The sequence below is a fragment of the Pocillopora damicornis genome, chromosome 11, assembly GCF_964200805.1.
Source record: "Pocillopora damicornis chromosome 11, jaPocDami1.2, whole genome shotgun sequence".
Classification (NCBI taxonomy): Eukaryota; Metazoa; Cnidaria; class Anthozoa; order Scleractinia; family Pocilloporidae; genus Pocillopora; species Pocillopora damicornis.
The window spans coordinates 21,573,229-21,589,480 of record NC_142680.1 but is presented as its reverse complement, the minus strand read 5'-3'; the positions used below and the strand labels follow the sequence as shown (position 1 = coordinate 21,589,480).

General features: G+C 38.3%; 1 protein-coding gene across 1 annotated transcript; it reads left to right on the top strand.

The window, feature by feature from the left end:
• The first annotated feature begins 1,076 nt into the window (after positions 1-1,076).
• On the top strand, positions 1,077-14,082 carry LOC149038225 (uncharacterized). The gene is made up of 6 exons (XM_089186445.1): positions 1,077-1,596; positions 2,373-2,534; positions 2,795-2,872; positions 7,788-7,859; positions 9,025-10,510; positions 13,989-14,082. The coding sequence occupies exons 1-6, from the start codon at positions 1,500-1,502 to the stop codon at positions 14,080-14,082; spliced, it is 1,989 nt and encodes a 662-aa protein (XP_089042571.1). The 5' UTR covers positions 1,077-1,499.
• The last annotated feature ends 2,170 nt before the right edge of the window (positions 14,083-16,252 follow it).

Here is a 16,252-nt window from a genome sequence, read left to right as displayed (position 1 = left end):
TTGCAAATGTTTGTTTAAAACAGTTTAAGTCAGTTAAAAACTCTCCTGTTTCAAGATTACATGATTACCACACCAGAACCTTTTGTATTCTATATTATACACCATGTTATGATTATGGTTTCAATAATAAAAAGTGCTGACTCAAGAACTTTCCAAAATATCTCTACATACAAAGAAATAGATTGTGGTTATGTACACATCAGTCTTCTGTAAGGAAGAAGCAGAAATTTCTGTGGTGGTTTTGGTGGATGGAGAGAAACATCCACCAAAACCACTTTATTCTATGTGTTAGGAGTTATGATAATCATTATGAACGTTTGGTCGGTCAGCAATTGTGCACCATAAAAAATAATTAGCCAGAGCACTAACTGCTAATTAGTGGTATAAATCTTTTGTCTCCCTGAACATCTAACAGTGGCTATAGATAAAATTTAAAAAAATATATTGTTGATGGTTTTGGTCAAAGTTTTGGTGGATGTTCCCTAATGACATCCACCAAAACTACGTAACATCTAAGCACCTTTTAAATACGTGAAATATCTGCATAAAATTGCGTAAAATGTTTTATAATACTACAATCGAACAATAAATTAATACTTTACACTTGGGTCATCAGGATAAGTCGGCATGTTGTTGTAGCTTTCTAATTTTCATTTAGTATAATAAGTCATGAGTTGTCCATCATTCCATCTCAGTCCCTCTTGACCAAGGTGGTTTTGGTGGATGGAATCTAATGCTGACCCAAGAGGTCTGCATTTGTAGCCTGTGCTGGACTCGGGGTCAAGAGGTCTGGGTTCCAGTCAATGTGTTGTGTTCTTGTGCAAAACACTTTACTCTTACAGTGTCTGTCTCCACCCAGGACAGGAGTATAAATGGGTAGCAAACATTAGTTAGGGAAACCTGATAAAATGCAAGGGGGGTGAAAGGGGGGGGGGGGGGGGGAGAGATGACAGTGGAATGGACTTGCATCCTGTCCAGGGTTGGGTAGTAATACTCCCAGTTGCTTCATGTAAGGAAACCAGGATTAAGTAAAGCTCAGGCCCTGGACAGGCCACTTTTCAAATCCAGATGTGACCTAAGTACCCACCACCTCTTAGTTTAAATGATTTAAATTGCTACTGTTACAAATTATATAAACTTGAAACACACAGATGTTGATTTTTGCCCAATTTATTTCAGTCAATTGCATAGGAATGTCTTTGGTAAATCTTGAAATTTATTGTAATGAGAAGTGAATTACTGTTTATTTAAATATTAATGCTTGTTTTCTTCAGTATATATATCTTTTGTTCTTCTACTGCTTTAAATATGCTATTAATATTAATTGCTTGTGATTTTGTGTCTATGTATCCCTCCCATTCTCAGGAGGGAAAAAATATTTAGTTTACAATTGGGTAATAAGTTGAGCTAATTTTTTACCATTCGCAACCATCTTTTTTTTCAGGCCAGGATGACTTAAAACAGCAACTTTTTGAAAGAAGCATCCCCTTACAGTTGCTATGGCTAAAGAAAGAAGTCCAATTAAGGTTCCATCTGAAAATGAAGACTTACCTGACAAAGAAAATGCTCCAGTTTTTGATGAGGACACTTTACGAGGTGAGCTAGGTTCAACTTTGGCTTCAGTCATTGTTAAAACATTTTCTATTCCACCAGTTTCAAGAATGTAAGCAGATGTGGAGAACAATATTAATACACTGTATGACCACCTTAAAGGATATTTGGCCAGTCATGACTCTCTTCTATGATTACAATATGTTGTTCATTGACTGAGAGGATCTATGACATATTTGTTATTTTCTTTTCTTTCAAATTTCAAAGCAAGTACACCAAGTTATAATAAGTAAAGACTTTATTTAATCATCATATAATATTCATTTTGTAAGTTTGCATCATAAGTACCATCATCATCATCATCTTTCCATTATATTATGCAACATTAAATTGAAAGTTTCAACTTCCCCTAAGCAACCAATTTCCAGTAGAGTGCAAGTGTTATATCATTGAATATGGAGGTGTTTAACCCTTGACACCCTAACATCAGTATCCATATTCTCCATACTATTCTTTGTATGTTTCTTGTGGTACTGAAAAAGAGAATTCATTTGAAGATCAATGCTTCTTAGGTTGGTGATCATTTCCTTTATTCTCATGAGCTTAGTGAATGATTCAGCAGTATTACTGCAAGCTTTTCAGGGGATGGGTCAAGTCAGGCAGGTGCAAAAGTGGCAGCTGGCACTAAAGGAAAAATCTGCAGATTTTAAATCTCCAGATCTTGGCAGCTCTGCTTATGCACTAATTAACTATAACCACAGGTAATTATTAACTACAACCACAGACTTTGACACAAATTATTTTTTATTTTTTCTTTGCAGCCACAGCTAATTTTTATAGAAATGAGGGTAATGAGGCCTTCAAGAAAGGAGATTTCATCAATGCTATTCATTTTTACACCAAAGGAATTAAAATGAACTGCAATGAGAAAGAACTGAAGGCCAAACTGCACAACAACAGGGCTATTGCACATTTTAAACTTGGTAAGATGATTAGAGCTTTAATAGGCATTTTTTTTTTATTTTGAAGATATTGAATTGTCAGTAGTAGTTTTCTGAAAAAGGTGATAATTTTGAATGCATGCCCGGAAAAATTTAGATCTTATCTTGGCCTCTCAAATATACAAAGAAGTAACCTCTTACCCCAGATATCAATGAGCATTACAAGTTTTTCCCAAAATTATAGTAATGGTAGTTGGTTTGCAACATGTATGGCTAATCGGAGATATTTATTTCAATAACAGGAAATCACCAGGATTCACTAAGGGATGCAGAAGCAGCCATTGAGTTAAATCCAACTTTCCTTAAGGCAATTGTGAGAGGTTAGATATGTTAGCTGTGCTATAATAATAATAACAAAAGAACTCAACACTGTAAGGTTAAATGAGGTTAAATGGAGTTCAATCTTGTCTCAATTGACTTTACTTAAGAGGTCGAGACCACCCTGATGTACATTGTTATTTTTAACGGGATGAAGAACTCAATGTGGAATGCAAAGCAAAATTTCAGCATGAATATTTTAGTTCTTAAGTCCAATGAGTCACAGGTGGCAGATATGTTAAGAGCGTGTCCACGAGAGCACCGGGCAGTCGTGCTACAAGCCATCTCACCGATTTCAATGAAACTTTGGCAGTTTAAAGGGTCTACCCCAAAACTCAAAGAGACAAGCTGGTTTCTGTTTTGGTTCTTCCAGGGGGAGATAGACCACCCCCCGGTTTTTCTTGGTTTTCACCAAGGAAATCGCTTCAAGTAGATAAAATGTGTGAAGCTCTCACTGCGATGGTCTCTAAACGATAACTTTGAGGATTTGCACACATATTTTTACATCCTTAGTTAATGTCTGCTACGAGTATCAGTCAGTTTGATTGACGGCTTGTCAATCAACAGAGGCAAATATACGACTTTGCTTTTAGACTTTTCGATTCATCCAAATATTTGACAACTTTGAGGTCAAATATCTCCCGTTGCCAGAAAGCTACAACACTAATCCTAATTTCCCTTTATAACCCATCATTTCATCTCTGAAAATCATCAAAAAAATCTTTGGGCACTACCCTATTTTTGTCTTGGATGCCTTTTAAAATCTGCGACTGTGACAAGTCTCTCAACTACACCTGTCACGCAATTCTTGTTCTAGGCCGGGTCACTTGACCAAATAAACCTACATTTTTTAGCTCTTTATACAAGATGATTGATCAAGAAAGGTGAAAAATGTGAAAAACTTTCGAGATTTTTTGTAGGAATGGAAAATTTCACGTTTAGAGAGATGCATGTAAACGAAAAATCAACGGGAAAATAGTAGCTTTTCTTTCTTCAGTCGTTTATTACTTTGAAGATTTGCTAAAATCAGCAGATATGGCTTTTGTACGGCACAAAACATTCATTAGTCTATAATATGATTGTTAATCATCATCATTGCTCATTTTAGGAGATTTTAAAGTCACATGCTGCGTGTTGGTTGATATTACTACATGTTCCAGTGTGCTACAACTTCGGCTTTCACAGACGAGAAATTCTGCGCTCTCGCTCAAGAGCAAATATAAATTGTTCTATCGGACTAAAAACTGTGCTTCTATCCCGAAAATAAGATTAAAATAGTGTTGACGTTGTCACTTACCGCCATCGAACATTTACATACAGAAGTCCGCTATGCTAACATCTGTTGTGTGACCCAAAGACTCTCCGTAGGAATTATTCAAGCGCGTTGTTCATGCTGTCTGCTAGATAACAATTTCAGAATAATCTGCAGATCTCTGTGATTATTTACCTTCTTCGATCGTAAAATATCTGCATATTTTTTTCAAGCATTCTATTACTACACATAAATCTACATCTCTCTAGATCGAGTGTTGCCGGCGTTTAATTGCGTGACTTGTAAAATTTTTAAATAAGAATGAGCCGGCAGTAATTTGACGAGTAGCCTTCTTGCAAATTTCCCTTGATGAAATCCCAAGACATAGCCATTTGTTTTCGTGAGCAAAGACAATAAATATGAAAGAAAAGTGAGATGCGAATGTCTTTTTTTTTTTTTTAGCTTAATAGCAGCTGTACCCTCTCCTGCAGTCCTCGTCTAAATTTTGCGAGGTCCCTCCTTATCTTCTGCCTTGTTCGGTCAGTTTCGAATTCTGAAGCAAGATCATTGGCATCGGCCTCTCCGTCCTCATTCATATTTACAGAGGGGGACCTCATCAATGAACCAATTTTTTTTACGGCAGATAACCGGCTGAAGTATCGAGCGATTTGCTGCTGTATCAACCGGTCAGTCTTAGACAACGTTCCTGGCTGGTGTCATCTCTTGAACTCTCTCGACATTTGGGAAATCACATTAGAGGCGGTTGCCTTACTAGTTTCCTCCCTTGCCCAGCACACGTCTAGGAGATAATTGTCTGCTTTCCGAGAAAAGGTGGCTGTTTTTTGTGTTTTCCAAAGAGCCCATCCAAAGTCCACTTGGCTAGTTAGGGATTGTTCGTCAGAATTTTTACCTAAGGTCCGACCTCGAACGTAGCCGTCCCCTATAGAATGGCAAGCCATTTCCTCTTGATCTTATCCTAGGCGGAATTTTTTTTTGTCGGCGTCAGTGTGTTTGTCTTTGTCAGGGTACATTTGGATGGCAGCCAATGACTGAAACGTCTTGATACATCCTTCTTTTAGCAAGAATATCTCGCTTTCTTGTTCCGTCTATGACGGATTGGGTATAGTTCTCGCGATGACCCGCGTTCAGAAATCTGGGCACGTTGCTAATAACCACCCGCTTCTACGATTAGTTTGCTGAAGGTTTCTAATGTGATGAGCCTAGTGAGACCCTGAGGTGCTTCAAACTGTGCCAGTTGGTCTGCGCTATAAACTTGTCGCAGTTCTTAAGTCAGAGGGAAGATCGCCCACCTCTATCTATGTGAGCGCCTCTACAGTACCTGCGTATCTCTAGCAATTATATGATATAAGCTTGCTCATATACAAATAGTAAATAAGTTGTCTCTTCACTATTGAAGTCAGTGGATAGAATACGTCAGGTGCGCCTACGGTGTTATACATGCGTGACATTTTCCGGACACGTACGAATACGTGATCCGTTTAAGGGTCACAGATTTAGTGTAAACATCAAAAAAACATCAACATCACCCAACGTCTCTAGTTTACAGAGGTCTTAGAGCGTTTCATTATATGGAGTTGCCTTCTGCGGGTAGAAGGCTACAAGTGAATTTCTCAGGCGTAATTGCCTTTGAATTCTCAATTGATGTTGTCGCAAACACAGTTTTTGGGAGTCACGAGACAAAAAAACTTATCAGGACCTAGTTTCATGTTCTAATGGAAATAAATAGCAAATAAAAACACATTTTCTTAAGAAATAAAGTCACAAATGACAGGGGTTCTCTGAAACAAATAGTGATAGAAAAATATTTCAGTTCTGGTCAATATTGACTTTTCATGGCCTACTTGCAAATCTGAGGGAACGTGCTGAGGGAATAAAAAACATAAATGTGTGATAATGCAAGCAAGAGAATGAAAATACAAATAAAGAAAAAGGAGAAACATAGGAACCCGTATTGCAGCGTGCAGATATCTTTTGAACTAGACCTACACACTTAGCCAGACACTAGCCAGAGAAACTCGAAAGAGTCCTGTATATGAACTAGCTCGCACGTGCACGCAGGAAAGGCCATGACAATCAGCGAAAATAACAGCAAATGCAGATGATATTTGCAGTCAAAAAACAGGAAAATAAGATAACAGAAGGATTAGGAACTTTCTAGAAGTGTCTTCTTGAAAAAAAAGATGAACAATTTTTACTTCTCATAAAAGGACACGCAGTGACCCTACAAATACTATTCCTATACGTGGAATTTCTTGATGGTGGAAAGTGGAAAAAACATTTTCCAGTCTTATTTTCTGGAAACATGGCGTAGTTAATGAATTTATGGGGCTGTCGATATTTCCTAACAAATAAGGGGGGCAGAGTTTCCCGTCATTCACGGTATGGAAAAGCCGAAGTTGTTACACTCGGGAACTTGTACGTCAACAAGCAGGCGACATGTGACTTTAAAATCTCCTCTTCTATTACAGTTTCCTTATTGTAAACTGTGCGATAATGATAATAGACGATCAAAGTATAGGCTAATGAATGTTTTGTTCTTTACCAGAGCCCTATGTCCTGATTTTAGCAAATCTTCAAAGTAATAAACGACTGAAGAAAGAAACGCTACGATTTTCCTATTGATTTTCTGTTAACATGCATCTCTCTAAACGTGAAATATTCCACTCCTACAAAAAATCTCGAAAGGTTTTCACATTTCTCACCTTTCTTGAACAATCATCTTGTATAAAGAGCTAAAAAATGTAGGTTTATTTTGTCAAGTGACCGCCTAGAGCAAGAATTGCGCGACAGGTGTAGTTGAGAGAAACTTGTCACAGTCGCAGATTTTAAAAGGCATCCAAGACAAAAATACGGTAGTGCCCAAATATTTTTTTGATGATTTTCAGAGATGAAATGATGGTTTATAAAGGGTAATTAAGATTAGTGTTGTAGCTTTCTGGCAACGGGAGATATTTGACCTCAAAGTTGTAAAATATTTAGATGAATCGAAAAGTCTAAAAACACCATCGTATATTTGCCTCTGTTGATTGGCAAGCCGTCAATCAAACTGACTGATACTCGCGGCGGCCATTAACCAAGGATGTAAAAATATGTGTGCAAATCCTCAAAGTAATCGGTTCAATACCATCGCAGCAGAACTTCATACATTTTACCTATTTGAAGCGATTTCCTTGGTGAAAACCAAGAAAAACCGGGGGGTGGTCTATCTCCCCCCGGAAAAAACCAAAACAAAAACCAGTCTGTTTTTTTGAGTTTTGGGGTAGACCCTTTAAACTGACAAAGTTTCATTGAAATCGGTGAGATGGCATGTAGCACGACTGCCCGGTGCTCTCGTGGACACGCTCTTACGTCACTATCTAGCTGTTTTTAAAAAAAAAGGATCAGGACTTACCTAACTTTTAGTGTTTTTGTGGGAGTTGTTGATCCCAATTTAAGTGTTCTTAGAAGTTTCAGTTGTCTGTAAAGCTAAATAAATCTAACTGAAACCTAATAGGGCCTGTTTGTTCTTTTCCGTTTAGTTTTTTTGTATTGTTTTGTTTTGTCTTTTTTTTTTCTTCTGGTCTGTAATGATTTCAATGGTTTCAGGTTCTTTTCTCAGAATTGAGCTACAGTAAAAGTATGCTTCTTTGTGTTGTTGCCTACAGGAGCCACTGCTTGTGTTGAATTGAAGAGATTTGAAGAAGCAATCACTTGGTGTGATAAGGGACTAGCTGTATCCTTTGAAGGAATCTTTCATTTTTAACCGTGGGTATAATGGAAAAAAGTTTCCACAATTTGATGTTTCAGGGAGAAAATACAAAGAAGGGTATTAATTATGATGGGAACTTGTCAGCTCATATACTTTTAGTGTGTGTGATTAAAAACATAAGAGAAGTTATTACGTCATGACCTATAAATGAGATTACTCCTTTTAGCCAATTTGACTTAGTTCTACTATTCAAGCCAATAACTGGTACATTAGTTTAAATACCCTTTAATTTCCCAGACCAAATTTATAATTATCTTTACTGTCAACCATACAATTCTTGTAATCTTAGTACAGAGAATTCGATATTGCATCAACTAACCATTTTGAAATTGATATATTTTTTTTTTACTCTCAACACTTATCTGATTGATATTGTAAGGAGAAATTCTCTTTTGGTCACTCACGGGAGTTAAAGGGTTAGAAGACTAATATTCATCCAGTTTATACATGGTACTTGGGTAGATGATCTCTCTAAAACAAGCCAGAACAAAAAGCTCGGTAATGTTTACATATCCTATGGAGATTTTCTTGCCTTCGACCTTTTGCCACTATTTAGAGACTCAGAAACTTTCGTTGTGCTTTCCTATGGACAAATAAAAATTTTAAAGACATGTATTTGTGTTATAGACTCATTTCTTCCACTGCTGTAAAACATTTGTCTGATGTTAAAGCTATATTAATTTAAAAATTGAGCAAGTGCTGCTCAGTTTTTGGAAACTAGGGATTAAATCTAGATATTTCGCGTTAAATTTTGACGCTGCACAGAGAAAAAAACATTTTTGAAGTGTAGATTTACTTCAAAACTGACTTTAAGACTGAATGTTGATAAATCCTCTACCTTTCATGTAAAGCCCTCCTAATGGGCCATTTTATAGTTGTGTACTTAGTTGCCAAGCCTTTGATTTAAAGTGAGGCTGAAGGTGACCTTGTTGTGATAGAGACCAGTATCTAGAAACGATAATAACAAAGTAGTTTGCATTTAAAAAGCAGCAATGTTTTTATCATAACAAGGTCACCCTTAATCATGGCTCTTGTTCAGAGGTTTGGGAACCAAGCACGCAAATGTTAAAATGGACTATAACATATCAATATGAGCAGAAACATAGTCTTTTTTGTTTTTTCCACATTTTTAACCCTTAACAGTAGGATCTTGTTGTCATTAAGACTTCAGTCTGTCAGTGAAGTGGGAGATAAGTCCATGGAGGAAAAAGATCCTATAAGTCATAACCACGGTAGTGCAAGTTCAGGTGATGTCAAGAAAGTCATAGATCTCTATAATCAGGGAGAAGAAGCCATAGAGTATCTCAACCTATATCTTAAAATAGCTAAAGAAGTAGGAAACAAGCATGGGGAGGGTAACGCCTATGGCAGTCTTGGCAATGCTTATTTTAGACTGGGTGATGTCAAAAAAGCCATAGAGTACCACAACCTACATCTTAAAATAGCTAAGGAAGTAGGAAACAAGCATGGAGAGGGTGTTGCTCATGCCAATCTTGGCACTGCTTATTGTAGTCTGGGTGATTTCAAAATAGCCATCGAGTACCACAACCTACATCTTAAAATAGCTAAAGAAATAGGAGACAAGCATGGAGAGGGTCATGCTTATGGAAATCTTGGCAATTCTTATCACCGTCTGGGTGATTTCAAAAAAGCCCTAGAGTACCAGAACCTAGATCTTAAAATAGCTAAAGAAGTAGGAGACAAGCATGGGGAGGGTAAGGCTTATGGCAATCTTGGCAGTGCCTATCGCAGCCTGGGTGATTTCAAAAAAGCCATAGAGTACCACAACCTACATCTTAAAATAGCGAAAGAAGTAGGAGACAAGCATGGGAAGGGTGTTACTTATGGCAATCTTGGCAATGCTTATGACGGTCTGGGTGATTTCAAAAAAGCCATAGAGTACCACAACCTACATCTTAAAATAGCTAAAGAAGTAGGAAACAAGCATGGGGAGGGTGTTGCTCATGCCAATCTTGGCAATGCTTATTGTAGTCTGGGTGATTTCAAAATAGCCATAGAGTACCACAACCTACATCTTAAAATAGCTAAAGAAATAGGAGACAAGCATGGAGAGGGTCGTGCTTATGGAAATCTTGGCAATTCTTATCACCGTCTGGGTGATTTCAAAAAAGCCCTAGAGTACCAGAACCTAGATCTTAAAATAGCTAAAGAAGTAGGAGACAAGCATGGGGAGGGTTGTGCGCATGGCAATCTTGGCAATGCTTATCTTAGTCTGGGTGATTTCAAAAAAGCCATAGAGTATCAAAACCTACATCTTAAAATAGCTAAAGAAGTAGGAGACAAGCATGGGGAGGGTAAGGCTTATGGCAATCTTGGCAGTGCCTATCGCAGCCTGGGTGATTTCAAAAAAGCCATAGAGTACCACAACCTACATCTTAAAATAGCTAAAGAAGTAGGAGACAAGCATGGGAAGGGTGTTGCTTATGGCAATCTTGGCAATGCTTATGACGGTCTGGGTGATTTCAAAAAAGCCATAGAGTACCACAACCTACATCTTAAAATAGCTAAAGAAGTAGGCGACAAGCATGGGGAGGGTCGTGCTTATGGCAATCTTGGCAATGCTTATGACGGTCTGGGTGATGTGAAAAAAGCCATAGAGTACCAGAACCTACATCTTAAAAAAGCTAAAGAAGTAGGAGACAAGCATGGGGAGGGTGGTGCTTATGGCAATCTTGGCAGTGCTTATCGCAGACTGGGTGATTTCAAAAAAGCCATAGAGTGCCACAACCTAGATCTTAAAATAGTTAAAGAAGTAGGAGACAAGCATGGGGAGGGTAAGACTTATTCCAATCTTGGCAATGCTTATCTTAGTCTGGGTGATTTCAAAAAAGCCATAGAGTACCACAACCTAGATCTTAAAATAGTTAAAGAAGTAGGAGACAAGCATGGGGAGGGTAAGGCTTATTGCAATCTTGGCAATGCTTATCTTAGTCTGGGTGATTTCAAAAAAGCCATGGAGTACCACAACCTACATCTTAAAATAACTAAAGAAATAGGAGACAAGCATGGGGAGGGTAAGGCTTATGGCAACCTTGGCAGTGCCTATCGCAGCCTGGGTGATTTCAAAAAAGCCATAGAGTACCACAACCTACATCTTAAAATAGCTAAAGAAGTAGGAGACAAGCATGGGAAGGGTGGTGCTTATGGCAATCTTGGCAATGCTTATTTTAGTCTGGGTGATTTCAAAAAAGGCATAGAGTACCACAACCTACATCTTGAAATAGCTAAAGAAGTAGGAGACAAGCATGGGGTGGGTGGTGCTTATGGCAATCTTGGCAATGCTTATTTCAGTCTGGGTGATTTCAAAAAAGGCATAGAGTACCACAACCTACATCTTAAAATAGCTAAAGAAGTAGAAAACAAGCATGGGGAGGGTTGTGCTTATGGTAATCTTGGCAATGCTTATCACCGTCTGGGTCATTTGAAAAAAGCAATAGAGAACCACAACGTACATCTTAAAATAGCTAAAGAAGTAGGAGACAAGCATGGGGAGGGTGGTGCTTATGGCAATCTTGGCAATTCTTATCACCGTCTGGGTCATTTGAAAAAAGCCATAGAGTACCACAACGTACATCTTAAAATAGCCAAAGAAGTAGGAGACAAGAATGAGGAGGGTGTTGCTTACGGCAATCTTGGCAATGCTTATTGTAGTCTGGGTGATTTCAAAAAAGGCATAGAGTACCGCAACCTACATCTTAAAATAGCTAAAGAAGTAGAAGATAAGCATGGGGAGGGTCAAGCTTATGGCAATCTTGGCAGGGCTTATCGCAGTCTGGGTGATTTCAAAAAAGCCATAGAGTATCAGAACCTACATCTTAAAATAGCTAAAGAAGTAGGAGACAAGCATGGGGTGGGTGGTGCTTATGGCAATCTTGGCAATGCTTATTTTAGTCTGGGTGATTTCAAAAAAGGCATAGAGTACCACAACCTACATCTTAAAATAGCTAAAGAAGTAGGAGACAAGCATGGGGTGGGTAATGCTTATGGCAATCTTGGCAATGCTTATTTCAGTCTGGGTGATTTCAAAAAAGCCATAGAGTACCACAACCTACATCTTAAAATAGCTAAAGAAGTAGGAGACAAGCATGGCGAGGGTTGTGTTTATGGCAATCTTGGCAGTGCTTATCACAGTCTGGGTGATGTCAAAAAAGCTATAGAGTACCACAACCTAGATCTTAAAATAGGTAAAGAAGTAGAAGACAAGCATGGGGAGGGTAAGGCTTATGGCAGTCTTGGCAATGCTTATCTTAGTCTGGGTGATTTCAAAAAAGCCATAGAGTATTACAACCTATGTCTTATAATAGCTAAAGAAGTAGGAGACAAATCCTTGGTGGCAATGGCCTACTGTTCATTAGGAAACGTTTTTGAGTTGCAAGGTGGACTGCCAAAAGCCGTTGAACATTACCAAGCTAGCATAAACTTATTCAATTCCTTGAGAGTACTTCTAATATCTAAAGATGAGTGGAAAGTTAATTTTCGAAACCAGCATCAAGTGGCGTATACAGGTTTGTGGAGAGTTCTCGTAGAACAAGGTAATGTCGATGAAGCCTTATTTGTTGCTGAGAAAGGACGAGCTCAAGCTCTGAACGACCTCATGGAATCCAGTTTTTGTGGTGGAACAAGTCACCACAAGGGAGAATATGAAGATTGCGCAGTTTTAAAAAACCTTCCATCAAACAGTGTCTTTCAGGCAGTGGACAAAGCTAACGTCAATCTTTGGGTTGTGTCCGAAGGAAAACAAGTTCACTTAAGACAAAGTAAACTCAAAGGTTTTGTTTTAGAGAATAGTGGATCTAGCCTGTCCTTTGAGTCGTTCATGCTCGGTGTCTATACACAACTTGGTGTTCGTTCTAATGTGAGATGCGAGAATCGATCTTTAGATGCTTTGAGGGAGGGCCGTTCGAAAGTGGATGAGAAAACCAAAGAAGCCAAGCCTCAACCTCACATCCAACAAGACGGATGCTTGAGCACTCTGTATGATATCGTTATGAAGCCGGTGGCTGACTTGATTGAAGGGGATGAGCTACTCATTATTCCTGATGGACCCCTGTGGATCGCTCCTTACGCTGCATTGAAGGATGGTAATTCTAAATACCTGTGTGAATCGTTCACAATCCGAGTCGCTCCATCGATAGCAAGTCTTAGACTCATTGCTGATTGCCCAGATGATTATCACAAAAGCAGCGGTGCGTTACTTGTAGGAGATCCGTGGGTATCCGAGGTTACTAACAGCGAGGGAAAGAAAGTCTTGGAGCAGCTTGAGTATGCTAAAAAAGAAGTAGAAATGATCGGAAAAATTCTGAATATCACGCCAATCACTGGCAGTCAGGCCACGAAACGTGAGGTGTTGAAAAGACTCAGTTCCGTTTCCCTAGTTCACTTTGCCGCACACGGATGTATGGAAACTGGCGAAATTGCTCTTACACCTGACCCAGACCGAATATCTACTGTGCCAACGGAGGAGGATTACATTTTAACAATTGGAGATGTGTTGAATGCTCAACTTCGGGCCAAACTTGTTGTGCTCAGTTGCTGCCACAGCGGCCGGGGCGAGATCAAGGCTGAAGGTGTGGTTGGCATTGCGCGCGCTTTTATGGGGGCTGGTGCTCGGTCTATTATGGTGTCCCTGTGGGCGATTGATGACGAGGCTACTCTTGAGCTCATGAAATACTTTTATCAACAACTTGCAGGAGGTAAACCAGCAAGCGAGTCACTGAACCTGGCCATGAAAAGCCTCAGAGAATCAGACAAGTTCTGCGACATCAAACACTGGGCGCCCTTTTTGCTGATTGGAGATGACGTCACTCTTGACTTCATGGCAAAGGAAAGAGAAAATTTGAATATGAAATCACATAAATGAAACCTTTTTATTTCATCTCAAAATGAATGACGCAGGAACTTGGAAGGTTTAAATGCTTCTCCATTTTGGCGCTTTTTGGCTATTTTTCATTACTTTTCACTTTTTTGTTAAATGGAACATGAGATGTGTGACTTTACTTTGGTGAAGAAATAAAACAGACTATTTCAGTATATTTTGTTCAGTGGAATTGCTATTTTTTTACCTTTACAAATTTAGATGCTTGCGAAGAGAACAAGATGCAATAAGGCTTCTGCTGTTAATGCCTGAAGTTGTTGAAGGCGACTACGGGGTTTTCGTTTCGCCAAAATGACACTCAGATCTATTCCTTTATTGCAATCAATTATGTGTAAAATAATTTAAAGGTTTTTTTCCTGTACACAACCAGGTGCTTGTCCACCGGGTTTTAAGCACGTTGATACTCTAAGCTTTTGAATGCAAAGAAACAGTTTGTCATTTGCAAAAGGTGGCGAAATTTTAATTTCAAAGATGTGATTTGCAAAATTCGCAGCTATATGTGAATTGATCTTGATGGTTTTTCTACGTCATAAATTACTTTGTTGCAATTTGCAATTATCTTTACAAAAAAATTGATTATCATTTTCAACTTTTTTTCAATCCATTTTGATGCAATCTAATTCCATCAGTGCCAAGATTGCCATTCTAAGCTTAATTTGAAGAAGTAATCATCAGAGATGATGTTGTTGAATTTACTGATAGAGACATTAGACCTACTCTCAGGGGTGTGGCCAGCCTCTAGTCCCGTGGGCCCGGCCTACAATTGTTTTCCACCCGCTAGACTTTTCTAATATGACTCTTACAAATGTTGAAACAAAAATTGAAATTTCTCAGGAAAAAGGCCTACAACAAGTCAAAGAGCTGGCTACAACGGCCTGCTTTCAATCAAACGAGTTTGATCAATTTTAGTCCGTTTTGTAAAACACACATCAGTTTGTTTTAGAGAACGACGACAGAGACAGATTGTCCATGTAATCTAAACAAGGAAATAGCGAAGCAGAGTTTACTTTAACTGAAGTTTCCATTGCTGTGACTTTTAATGTAGGCGAAATGGAATTTGTTGTTTTCATTAGGAAAATTTTTACGCCAACAAATTAGGGAAACACTTGAAGTAAGCCATGTATTCCTGAATGGGAATTATTTTGGTGAAAATGTTCATGAATAAATGTAAATCTAGGCCGTAGTTAAAAAGGTTCAGGGCTTCAGGATAAAACTTGCATTTTTTTAAAATTTGCTGTTCAAATTTTTTCCATGGGTTTAAATTTACCTTAGTATAATTTGTAGATGTCTGATGATATCTTTCTTAGATTTAAGAATTTATACTTAGGTATTCAGAGCACGCTTTGTTATTAGAACCCGTTATGTGGTCAAAAGTTTAAAGTATACTGTATCACAACTGTTATAAGAGACATTTTTGTAAAATCAATGTTAATTTTTGACAGATTTTCATAACTACCATTGGTATATGCTTCTATAAAATGTAATAGTTAACCTTGCACATGGTTGAATATGATGTAACGTAGGATTTTAAAAACAAGCTGGGACAATTTCGACTAAACATTCTTTTTATAATGTCAGTGTATTTGGTGTGAATTGTTTTGATGCTATTTGTATTTAAAGTTGAAGCTATTTGTTCATTTACCCAAGTTTTTAGTCATTGACTCATTAACTCCCAAGTTGTGAAGAAAAATTATCCTAACTGATAAGAATGTGTTTCTTTGTTTTTCATTCTGAGAATTCGATGAAACATAACGTTTCTAGTGAAAAATAATCTGCTAGTTTAGATTTTCTCTAATTCTTATTGACACCATGTTTGTCGGTGCATTAATTTTGTGAGGAGAACTTAAGTTATGATCAATCTTGGGAATAAATGGGTTCATTTTAGTGTCTCCGTTGAGCGCGTACTTTACTTAATGCCTTGAACAATTTAATGCAGTTTGTATTGTACTTTTTTTTACTTTTTTGTGTAAGAGAAATAGAGAGTGTATAAAATACAAAAACTGCCTTTGTTTTCATTGTCTGTCTCCATATTCTAAGGATTCGCGTGAGATGCAGGGAGAACATATCCTACGGGAACTTCAATGCTTGTTTTGACCCGCGCGCGCCAAGTTGATAATCTTTGCAGCTGACAGTGTACTGATATTCCATGTTTCAAGCCCTCACCCACTTAACAAACGCTCGTCGACTCTTCGATTGTGTCTCTTTCACTGTCTACCGTTCTCCATATTGTCACACGATTTTGAATGCCGACGGACGTGTTCATACTGTTACCTGTGTGCGCCCTTTTTACCTTTTCTAGTAACATCATAGTTTTCATTTCGACTCATTCCCAGTCCACAGCGGGTCTCAATTTTAAGTCTCACTTGCCAGTGTTTGCTCTCCTCGGTCCTCTCATCACAGTAGCAGCTATAAAACGAAAGAGCTCCCTCCAAGTCTCTGCGATATAATCGATGCATTTTGTTGGA